Raw genomic sequence first — 12,556 nt, 5'->3', positions numbered from 1 at the left:
CATATCGAGAAAAATTAGAAGTGGAGGCACGACATATTTTCAATATCGTCATACTGTTAAAATAATCGCCTCAGTAATTTTTTGTCAAAATTGTTTTGTTTTGCCTATATCATCTCCTCATGACGCCGGCCACCTATGGTAAAATCACCTACATCCTCAATTGATCAGATAATGTGATTTTACCCCTTTAAGATAATGGCCTATGTCAAGTGTGTGACTTATGCAGATTTATTTTGCCTAAGTCAAAATAAAATGTGACTTAGGCAATTTTTTGAACATGCCTTTGTGACCTAAGCAAGATATGGTAACACTTTATTTTGAAGGTGTCTACATAAGAGTGACATGAGTGTGTCATAAACATGACATGGGATGTGTCATGAACATTAATGACACTTTGAAGTAACATTAATGCTCATGATACTTGTCATGTCATGTTTCTGACAGGCTTGTGTGACTCTTATGTAGACACCTTCAAAATAAAGTGTTACCATATCTTGCTTAAGTCACAAAGGCATGTTCAAAAAATTGCCTAAGTCATTTATTTCTCTTAAGTTACATATTTACACACAGTGTTATTACCATGCCAATAGCCATCCTTTGTTATATCCTTTTTGAGTGAAATGATCAATAAATGTCATATGTTACACTTTTGGTGAAGTTTTTTGTGTTTCCTGCAAAACTTGAAAAAATTAGTGAGGCGATTATTTTAACAGGGTGACGTATTCTGTCAGAAACGCTCTGGATCTACTTTGTGCTGCACTCTTTGCACAAGTCTTCTCATACCAATCAATTAATAGACTAATTGGACCTTATAGCATGTTTAATAATTTAATCGAGACAATTAAACCTGCTGGCATCATAATATCAGTGGTTTAATCATTGTTTGTGTTAAAAATAGCCCTTCAAACACATCTTGCAGCATGCAGTACAGCACATTGCAATTCATAAAGTGTGTGCTGGTTGCAGTCTTTATTAACAGCTTGTGAAGTCAGCTGTGGGAATGTTTTGATCAGGAGGTTTTGTTTAAAGTACTGTTATGTTCCCTCCTGTTTCCTCTTCTTCCTCTTAGGACGGAAAAAAGTGTATTTTGCCTTAACAATAGCAGATTTACATTCCATTTAATCCTGACAGTGCTCCTGATTTATTAAATGCATGTTTTATTTTAACCATAAACAGACATGGGCTACAACACACAAAGGTTGTGTGTAGGCCAGCCCAGATTGCTTATTAATTAATTTGTGACATTTCTTTAAGTTTATTAATAAAACATAATGTGGATACTTTAGACCAAAATCCTTGATCTTTTTTTTTTTACCACTGGCTTGGCTGAAAAGGAGCACCTAAATCCGCTACCCAACACAGGAGGAGGCAACTAAGCTGTTATGTAACCCCTTACACAAGAGCAGCGTTTTGTATATTGAACTGATGTTAGGAAGGGGTTGTCTATGAAACACTGACCAATAAGATTAAATCATGGAAAAAAAGAAAACAGACCATACAGGGCTACGACATTATTGAACGTGTCATAAATCACAAACACACACACTAAAGCCTACAAGTTTGTACAATTCACACTGGGCTTAAAGCCAAAATACCAAGTACAAATATCTATATCCACTACTTTCTATTTTAAGTTTATATGTATGTTGTTAATACATATTGTATATTTCCTTATTTTTCATGTTGTCTTAAATACTGAGGGATTAATACTGTTATCTATCTATCTATCTATCTATCTATCTATCTATCTATCTATCTATCTATCTATCTATCTATCTATCTATCTATCTATCTATCTATCCTTACTTCACTGATATTTTGAAGGTTAAAAAACATTTAAATTGACAGAATAACTGGGATTAATAAAGTTATCTATCTATACTTCACTCATTTTATAGGTTTTAAACATTTAAAAGGACTGTATTATCACACTTATTGGCCTATATATAATAATATATGATATAATATAGATAAAACATTTATTTCTTCTATTTTATGCCCTTTAATAACCATCAGCGAGTAGTCGTTGCAATTTACAACCCTTGTGATTTATTTAACAACCATATCACTGAACGTAAACTGAGGCATGTTTGACACTGTAGAAAAAACATATCTAGCAATCTTTCCGACAGCTTTATTGTTGTGGTGAATCGGTTACTGTCAAATCTCCAGAAATATGTCTGTAGAAATCCCTTTGACATCATATGTTGAGAGAGGATGTTCTCATCGTTTCCATTTATTGACCCTCCCCCCACCCGAAACCGCATCCCCCCGCGCATGCGCATTGAGGCCAGGATCGCTGCAACTGCTGGTGCACGGGGCAGCGAGGTGGTTTGAAATAAACTTGAGGGAGGACGGAGGGTATAAAAGTTTGGGCCGACCCGTCAACGGGAAATAGTTCGTAAAGTAAACGGCTGTGGAGGACGCAGCGATTTATATTAAAAAAAAACGGTCGCTGTCGATTTTTTTTTGTTTTTTTCTCGAAGAGGATAACATGTATGCGTCACCGTTGTGGTCTGAAGATGATCGCAGTTCTTTTATGTTACAATAATGACCAAAAAAGGCCGTTTTACTCGGTGAAAATGAGTGATTTTGTGAGAAACGGTTGGTTTTTGATGACGTCATGCAGCTGGTATTTGTGGGCGGGCTCTGAGCTGTGAGGGGAGAGGGGCGCAACCGGAGAGCAGCTACGACCAGGCGCCATTAGGTAACAGCGCACTGTGTGTCTATTTAATTCCGTTAAGCGGCTTTCCTGTGCCTACAAGGTACATGAGCCGACGTAAATGTATATTTTTTAACCCGTTAAGTTGAAAACTGCCGCTTCGAATCGGGCGATAAAGAGTGACGTCCTGTCGTCAAACGAAATTCGTTATCCGTTGTCGATTGGGAACAAGATGGCGTCGAGGATTTCTTTCTTGTAGTGCACGGCCCCGGGGTCGAGCACTCTTGGGCGGCGGCGCCGTGCGCGTTCTCGTCAAAATGTTATTATTTCCTGTGTTCATATCCTGAGAAGTTCTTGTTTGAAATCGTCACCCTGTTAAAATAATCGCCTAACTCATTGTTTCAAGTTGTGCAGGAAACACAAAAAACTTCACCAAAAGTGTAACATATGACATTTATTGATCATTTCACTCAAGAAGGATGTAACAAAGGATGGCTATTGGCATAGTAATACCACTGTGTATAAATTATGTAACTTAAGAGAAATAAATGACTTCGGCAATTTTTTGAACATGCCTTTGTGACTCATGCAAGATATGCTAACACTTTATTTTGAAGGTGTCTACATAAGAGTCACACAAGCCTGTCAGAAACATGACATGACAAGTATCATGAGCATTAATGTTAATTCAAAGTGTCATTAATGTTCATGACACATCCCATGTCATGTTTATGACACGCTCACTCTTTTGTAGACACCTTCAAAATAAAGTGTTACCATATCTTGCTTAGGTCACAAAGGCATGCTCAAAAAATTGCCTAAGTCACATTTTATTTTGACTTTAGGCATAATAAATCCACTTAAGTCACACACTTGACATAGGCCATTATCTTAAAGGGGTTAAATCACATTATCTGATCAACTGAGGATGTAGGAGATTTTACCATAGGTGGCCGGCGTCATGAGGAGATGATTTGGGCAAAAAAAACCCAATTTTGACAAAAAATTACTTAGGCGTTTATTTTAACAGTGTGACGATATCCTGAGAAGTTCTTGTTTCAAGTGAAAAACCACCACCTGCCCACGCAGACAGAGAGGTGACCTTGTGGGCACATGTTTTAACATTTGTTCGTGGTTGTTTGAGCTCTACCACCCAAGGAAATATTTTTTCATGCAAACGTGACGGGAAAAAGCCTCAACCTTTGTTACAATTTAAGGAATCTGTGTATTTACAAGTTACACAAGCACTTCATTTCCCACTGACACTTTTCACACCGACATTAAAGGCCTTACAAGGTGACAAACTGACATGTAAAACACAAAACAGTACATCATCCGGATGAGTTCACCCTTACCAGCTTTGTTTTAGCTTTTGACCCCATCTAGTGGGCCATGCAGGCAAAAATGTGGAGGTTATGATCATTTCCCCCAACTTTAATTTAGTTTTTTTTTTTGTTTGTAATTAGGGAATTACAACTTTTAGTGATCTATAAACATTTGTGTTTTTTGAATTTCTGTCTGTAATTTGTTTTTTTGTGTGCTCCCACTCTAATATGTTAATAAAATACATGAAAAGTTGAACACTAACAAAAATTAATTTGTTACAAATGTTATGACCCAATGGTATAGCTAGGTATAAATGGGTAAACAGCTCAGTGTTTTAAGCCAAGGATGGTCATAACAAATTTTCTCAGGCACGTTTTACATCTAAACAAAATGCAGCTAGTTTCAGCCAACTAAATAAATTCATGTCATGTTTCCGATCCTTCACTTCAAAGTTAAAGAAGCGATACCACACTCTGAAAATACTCTACTACAAGTAAAAGCCTTGCATGCAAAACTTAACTCAAGGAAGTGAAATCAAAAGTATCAAAAGTAGAACTACTGATGCAACAACACAAAAACATGTAAGAACAAAAAATGTAGAACATGGGTCAAAAATGACCCGCATTCATTTCCCATGTTACTTCACGCTGGCTGTGTGTTTCTTTGCTCTATCTTTTAAAATCAATTTATTTTATAATTGAATAGTCCAAGTATTCTTTGAATTTTTTATTTTTTATTTATTACAAGCGGTCATTATGGGTCAAAAATGACTCAAAATTAAATGACCTAATACTATAATAATAGTAATTTGTATCAAATAGTTACTTTAGCAGTAAGAGAGTCCAAACACTCATATATTTAATATAATTAACACGTTTATGTATAATTTTGTCACACATACAGTGTATCTGGAAGGTATTAACAGCGCTTCACTTTTTCCACATTTTGTTATGTCACAGCCTTATTCCAAAATTGATTAAATTAATTTTTCCTTAAAATTACACACACAATAACCCATAATGAAAATTTTGCCCCATGTTGTGCATCAGAAGCGTAGTAATACAAAAAGGTTTTTTATTCAAAAAGTAAGAAATTAAAACAAAAATTAGGATGTATGATGATCATAAACATGTTGATTGAGGAAAACCTGTAATACTGAATGATCAAATTAATTTGTGGCAAAGATCTAGAAAATAAAAACTCAGTCGGGTCACTTTAGATCCATCTTGCTTGTGTGTGTGTGTGTTAAGTTTAAAATGTGCAGAAAACTATAAATAAAATAATAAAACAATAACTCAAAGGGATGTAATGTCAACAGGAGAACACAAGAGGGCGCTGTGCTTTAAATGTGTTATTTTCATTCAACCAATCAGCACGCAGGAAAAACGGATGTCGTCAAGCTCTGTCCAATCACAGCCCTCGCTGTTGGGAGGTCGTTTATTGACAAGAGGAGAAGGTGACTCCTCGAAGAGCAGGGCAAATATCTCGTAGAAACATTAACAAATAACCAAAAATAAGACTGGTGTTTGCTAATAGGCAGCCATGTCTTCTTTTGGAAGGGCGCTGGGAGTCCTCCGGACGGGATCCCTGCTCCTCAGACGACGCGGTACACAACAGATAACGACCCGAAAGTAAGTACCGTCCAGCCCGCTAGCATCTGAGCTAATATCGTTAGCTTCAGAAACGACTTGCTAAAACAACAATAAATTAAACAAAACAGCTTTTTAAAACTAACACTGCTATCTTAAATATACGTGTATATTCCACATTATCTTATTCTGGCTTGGTCTTGGTTTTAACTGTGTTTTTTAATGTGATAGTGGAAGCGATGGTCCTGCGTACCGGGGTTATCCCCATATCACCAAGAGACAGGTGTTCCATTCGGAGCTGATCAGCGGAGCCATGTGGTTCTGGATCCTCTGGCACTTCTGGCACGATCCTGACTTGGTCTTCGTAAGTACACATGGGTGGTGTACACCACCCAGCACCATTTGTAGCCTGGTGCAGGTGGATGTAGTGGTGACAAATAACTTACCTGTCGTAACCAAGGTTATTATAGTTAACGAAAACTAACGAAATAACGAAAACTAGAATTGAAAACACATTTTCGTTAACTGAAATAAAAATAAAAACTAGAGTTTTTAAAAAAACGATAACTAACTGAAACTGTATTGTGTGGTTACATAACTAACTAAAACTAACTAAAATTATTTTATTCTATTGTATTTTATTGTACTTGAATACCGAACTGCTGTGACAACCGAATTTCCCTTCGGGGATGAATAAAGTAATCTATCTATCTATCTATCTATCTATCTATAGTGGAAATGTCCTTAATTTTCGTTTTTGTCAACTTTTTTCATTCATAATTCAGTGTTTCTATTTGAACATGCAACACATGGTAAATATGTTTACTGAGACTGGGATGTCTACACTCCAACCAAAATTCAAAATAGTTAATAACCTTATTGGGGCTGAGATGATAAACCAAAGGAAATAAAGGCAAAATTTATTATGACCTCTTTGAATCTGGCACCCAACACATAGCCCATTACAAAAAAACTAAAACTAACACTAAAACTAATAAAAACTAAACTAAAACTAAGCATTTTCAAAAAATAAAAACTAAACTAAAACTAGCAAACTCACTCTTAAAACTAACTGAATTTGAAAACAAAAATTCACAACGAAATTAAAACTAAAACTAATGAAAAATCCAAAACTATTATAACCTTGGTCGTAACACTCAACTGTTTGGGGTCACTTAGAAATGTCCTTATTTATCAAATAAAAGAACACGTTTTAAAAATTAAAATAACAGACATACAGTCTAGACATTGTTAATGTGGTAAATGACTATGAAAGCTGGAAACGGCAGATTTTCTTATACTTGTTATGTAATATGTTATATATTGTCCTGTGTAAGCAATTAAATGACCCTTCCTCAGGCTGGTTGAGTATCTAGAGGAAAAGTTGGGGTTTGTACTAGAAGTCGCCCGAAACATCAGCCGGCCGATATTTGTGTTAATAAATGTTTCTTTTTTATTTAAATTGAAACTTGTGTAACATTTGTTATCACTGTCATTTTTATCATGTAAATGGAGGGAGAAAAGGCAATATCGGCTTCAAGAATCGGCCCAAAAAATGGGCAGCACATATCGGGCCTTAAACATAATGGCCTTAAAAAACCTGTATCGGTCGACCACTAATTTGTACAGATTCAAATTATAAAACAGTTTCTTCTCATAGAAAACAGACATTTTCTGTGTGACCCCAAACTTTTGAGCGCTAGTGTGTATGTATAATTCTAGTAAGTATAGTTTTAAGTATTTCCATTTTCTGCTACTTAATATTTCTACTCCACTTAAATTGAGGCATACAGTCATGGCCAAAAATATTGGCACCCCTACACTTCTGTCAGATAATGCACCATTTCTCCCAGAAAATTGTTGAAATTACAAATGCTTTGGTATTCACATGTTTATTTCTTTTGTTTGCATTGGAACAACACAAAAAATGCAGAGGAAAAAAAAGCCAAATCTGATCATTCCACACAGAACTCCAAAAATGGACGGGACAAAATTATTGGCACCCTAAACTTAGTATTTGGTAGCACACCCTTTGGAAAAAATAACTGAAATCAATCGCTTCCTGTAACCATCAATGAGTTTCTTACACCTCTCTACTGGAATTTTGGACCACTCTTCTTTTGCCAACTGCTCCAGGTCTCTCAGATTTGAAGGGTGCCTTCTCCCAACTGCTGTTTTGAGATCTCTCCACAGGTGTTCTATGGGATTTAGATCTGGACTCATTGCTGGCCACTTCAGAACCCTCCAGCGTTTTGTCTTCAACCATTTCTCGGTGCTTTTTGAAGTGTGCTTTGGGTCATTAACCTGCTGGAAGACCCATGACCTCTGACGGAGACCCAGCTTTCTGACACTGGGCCCTACATTGCGCCCCAAAATTCTTTGATGGTCTTCAGATTTCATGATGCCATGCACACAGTCAAGGCATCCAGTGCCAGAAGCAGCAAAGCAACCCCAAAACATCTGTGAACCTCCACCATGTTTGACCGTAGGGACCCTGTTCTTTTCTTTGAAGGCCTCATTTCGTTTTCTGTAAACCGCACAATGATGTGCTTTACAAAAAAAGCTCTACTTTGGTCTCATCTGTCCACAGGACGTTCTCCCAGAAGGATTTTGGCTTCCTTAGGTACATTTTGACATTTTTTGTGTCTCTGTGTCAGCAGTGGGGTCCTCCTGGGTCTCCTACCATAGCGTCCCATTTCATTCAGACTGCGACGGATAGTGCGAGTTGACACTGTGGTACCCTGTGTCTGCAGGTCAGCTTGAATTTGTTTGGAAGTTGATCAGGGTTCTTTATCCACCATCCGAACAATCCTTTGTTGCAATCTATCATTTTTTCTCTTCCGTCCACGTCCAGGGAGGTTAGCTACAGTGCCATGGGCTGTAAACATCTTAATGATGTTGCGCACAGTGGACACAGGAACATGAAGATTTCTGGAGATGGACTTGTAGCCTTGAGATTGTCCATGCTTTTCAACAATTTTGGTTCTCAAATCCTCGGACAATTCTCTGCTCTTTTTTCTATTCTCCATGCTCAGTGTGGTACACAGACACACAACACAAAGGTTGAATCAACTTTTATCCATTTTAACTGGCTGCAAGTGTGATTTCTATATTGACAGAACCTGTTACTTGCCACAGGTGAGTTTAATTACAAATTAAAGGAGCATCACATGCTTGAAAAACAATTATTTCTTACAATTTTGAAAAGGTGCCAATAATTTTGTCCAGTCCATTTTTGGAGTTCTGTGTGGAATGATCAGATTTGGCTTTTTTTCTCAGCTTTTTTTGTGTTGTTCCAACGCAAACAAAAGAAATAAACATGTGAATGCCAAAGCATTTGTATCGATTTTCTGAGAGAAGTGGTGCATTATCTGACAGAAGCGCAGGGGTGCCAATATTTTTGGCCATGACTGTATGTTGTTGTTGTTGTTTTTTTTACCTCACTACAATTATTTGATACCTTTAAAGGTCTTCCATGCACAAATTATACAAAAAAAATTAAATTATGATCAAACAGGGCGGTTTTGATAAACTGCTTAAATTATAATATAACAAACATAAATTATTCTTGAATTAACCATTATGCACAATGAGTTATTTTACTTGTTGCACTTTACATATATTTTGATGCTAATACCAGTTTACTTTTACTTGTATCTAACTGCATCCTCTGCATCATGAATAAAGCACTTAATATGAAATGGCAACAAACCCTCTGAATAATTTGGTTATGACAAATAGAATAATAAACTGGGCTGCAGTGATAGAATCTGAGTGTAAAAGCACAAATCTGACCAGGAGCTTCATTTTATAAAATGATTTTACCCCTCTGTGTTTTAGAAGCTCCAGTTTAGATCTGGAGTAACAATTGAAAACTAGGAACAGCTGAATTTAAAAAAAAATCTACCTGTGAAAATATATTGCTCTGCTGTTCATCGTGTAGTCAGTTCTCTTTGTCCATGTCAGATATTTAAGGAATCATAACTCAGGTTTGATAGAGCTGAAACTCTGTTAAGATCATTAACATACTTTTTGTGTTTATCTTCAGCTTGCTAAACCTATAAAGCCAGATAGAACCATCATCGGTTAACTTAAAATGAAGGTTCCTCTTACCTCTTGTGCAGGGTCACTTCCCCTGGCCTGATCCCTCTCAGTGGACAGATGAGGAGCTCAGCATCCCACCAGATGACGAGGATGTCGAATAAGGTAAATTTCTGCTGTTTTCTTTGCTTAAATCACGGATGGGCAACTGGAGGCCCGGGGGCCGCATAGGGCCCGCACCCTAAATTGAAGTGGCCCTCAGTACAACTACATGCATTTGAGCAATCACAGTTAGTGGTTATTTTTTATTTGCTTCTAACCTTTTGTATTCCTATTTATACTGTTATACATGCATTTAAGCATGAAATATGTTAAGTTACTGCACTGTTAACATACAGTACAGGCCAAAAGTTTGGACACACCTTCTCATTCAATGTTTTTCCTTTATTTTCATGACTATTGACATTGTAAATTCATCAAAACTATTAATGAACACATGTGGAATTATGTACTTAACAAAAAAGTGTGAAATAACTGAAAACATGTCTTATATTCTAGTAAGCAAAGGGTGGCTACTTTGAGGAATCTAAAATACAAAAGACATGTTTTCAGTTATTTCACACTTTTTTTGTTAAGTACATAATTCCATATGTGTTCATTCATAGTTTTGATGCCTTCAGTGAGAATCTACAATGTAAATAGTCATGAAAATAAAGAAAAAAGCATTGAATGAGAAGGTGTGTCCAAACTTTTGGCCTGTACTGTATTTAAAATTGCAGTTTCATCATATCTGGTTAAGTGCACGGTCCTATATGTGGCCCTGTGGTAGTGTCCATGAAAAATTGTGGCCCCCTGCAGCATTTAAGTTGCCCATCCCTGGCTTAAATGAACACTGGTACACCTACCAATCAGGATAACAACTTTTATTTCTACAATATATAAACCAATGGGTGAAGAAAGTTCAGTTTGTCAAAAGTTTTTTTTTAACCAAGAGGTCACACAGTAGTGGATTATTAAAGGCTGATAGAATAACAATAGTTAAGAGCACGATAAAGCCGATTAATTGGCCGATATTACAGCATAAAACTTAGAATTTACGAATAAAGCAGACTAATGTAACTCGACTGAATGATATCTTGCCTTGAAACGTGTTTGGAGCCTCTTCAGTCAGAGCTGATTAAACGTCTAGTAAAGTCCAGCTAGTCAGTAAGAGGTTTGTTTACATCTCTCATCTGTAAGACCCACAAACAAGCCTGTCATTTATTATTTTAACTCCAAATGTTGATTTGCTGCCAGTGGGATATATTAATGATTCTCATTTATAAAGGAATAGTGATTTGAACCTCAGTATTTCAACATTATTCTTATATTAGTAAGATAACTCGGTGTCAGATGTTTATAAAACGCTTTCATTGTGTCATTGTGTCATCTGCAGTACATTTTTTAATCAGACCTCACTAAAATATTACTGTAACTGCTCTACATATAAGAGGGATAACGGCACAACAGGCCTTTTTACTGTCGACTTTTAACTTGTCAGTCGGAAAATCACAGGTGTTACTAATAACATAGGTGCTGTTTTTAATTAGTTGTTCCAGGAACATGTGACTGATTGATTTTCCTGCTGTGACGCATGAAAATGTCTTCAGAGAATAATTCCCATTAGGGATATCCTCAACAGTAACCATATACTATTTTTCTCATTCTGTACAATCTTACTGTTCTTTAGTTGCTGTTGACAGGATTTTCTCCCAAGTAATTCTAACTAAATTTGACAGCTAACACCTTGAATTAACAACTCATTTAAATAATTGTGTTGCCTGAGGCGCCTCTTGTCTAAACAGTTCTGGAGAGATGTTGATTCAACTGTTTTTAACATTTTTTTTTAGGTCACCATGTGGGATTCAAGCTGCTGGACAAGTTGTTGTGGAAATCTTCAGGATATTTTGAAAGTCGGTGCTGTACATAAGACAAATAAAATCTTTAAATACGGGAAACTGTTGTCTTTCTTTAGAGTCAGACAAATTTGGGGTTTTTATGAGGCCAATACAGTACTAATGTTAGAGGGAAAAATTCATATTACAAATTTGGCAGCTGATAAATTGAGCTGGAATGAAAATCCACCGAAATAACTATTCAAATGTACTCAGGAGATTTTTCTTAGATAAAAATGTCAACCAATTCTTGAAATTAACAAAACGGTCAGGTATAAAAGTCTATAAATCTTCAATTAGGCTTGACAAGACAAGCATGTTATTTCATTAGTTTTATTTACACGCAATTTTTTAAAATGCAGAAACAAAATGCATTAACAGTGTCACAGTTAGCCAGTGTTTGTATATTTTAAATCATAAGCCATTTAAATCTGGGGAAAAAACCATTGCAAGAACCAACGCACATAAACACAAATGCCAAGAGAGCGGCTTTAAAAAGCAACAAAAACATAAACAAAGAGGACAGATTCTGTACGATGAATACTACAGCTTATGACAAACCCTGCCTGCGGGCCAGCTTGTGTTTTCAATGACTTGACATGCAAAGAGTTCAAAAGGTAAAAGTGTAGTGTAAGGAAACAAAGTAGGAAATCAGTGATTAATAACACTAATATTGTAAGTTGGTTCTTTGTGTTCGGATCGTGTGAAACACCTCGAAGTCTCAAACTGTTCAGAGAGGCTCTTAAAGCTGAAGAGTCAACCTAACAAAGTTGTTTTCTGTTTAATAACACTGAGCTGAAGTGTGTTAAAGGGACAGTTGGCCACAAAATCAAAAATACACATTTTTCCTCTAACTTGTAGTGCTAGTTCTGGATCTGGATTGTTTTGATGCAGAGTGTTTTTACTTATTGACTGCAGAGATATCCGCTTTATTGTTCATTTTAATGCCTGGTACAATTAAAGGTGCATTTGTTTGGGCTAATATAATGAAAACAAAAATAGCT

The 12,556-nt window shown here is 36.3% G+C and overlaps 1 protein-coding gene across 1 annotated transcript; it reads left to right on the top strand.

The window, feature by feature from the left end:
• Positions 1 to 3,693: 3,693 nt before the first annotated feature.
• Positions 3,694 to 11,615, top strand: ndufb2 (NADH:ubiquinone oxidoreductase subunit B2). The gene is made up of 4 exons (XM_059325710.1): positions 3,694 to 5,619; positions 5,809 to 5,941; positions 9,702 to 9,783; positions 11,508 to 11,615. Exons 1-3 carry the CDS (start codon positions 5,531 to 5,533, stop codon positions 9,780 to 9,782), a joined length of 303 nt encoding a protein of 100 aa, XP_059181693.1. The 5' UTR covers positions 3,694 to 5,530; the 3' UTR covers position 9,783; positions 11,508 to 11,615.
• The last annotated feature ends 941 nt before the right edge of the window (positions 11,616 to 12,556 follow it).

This window comes from Centropristis striata, chromosome 22 (genome assembly GCF_030273125.1).
Source record: "Centropristis striata isolate RG_2023a ecotype Rhode Island chromosome 22, C.striata_1.0, whole genome shotgun sequence".
In the NCBI taxonomy this organism is placed as follows: Eukaryota; Metazoa; Chordata; class Actinopteri; order Perciformes; family Serranidae; genus Centropristis; species Centropristis striata.
This window is presented reverse-complemented; position numbering and strand designations above follow the sequence as displayed.

Coding starts and splice junctions, on each gene's coding strand:
- ndufb2 (XM_059325710.1), top strand. CDS start 5,531: ATGTCTTCTTTTGGAAGGGCGCTGGGAGTCCTCCGGACGGGATCCCTG. Junction 5,620..5,808: donor CAACAGATAACGACCCGAAA/GTAAGTACCGTC, acceptor TTAATGTGATAG/TGGAAGCGATGGTCCTGCGT. Junction 5,942..9,701: donor ACGATCCTGACTTGGTCTTC/GTAAGTACACAT, acceptor CCTCTTGTGCAG/GGTCACTTCCCCTGGCCTGA.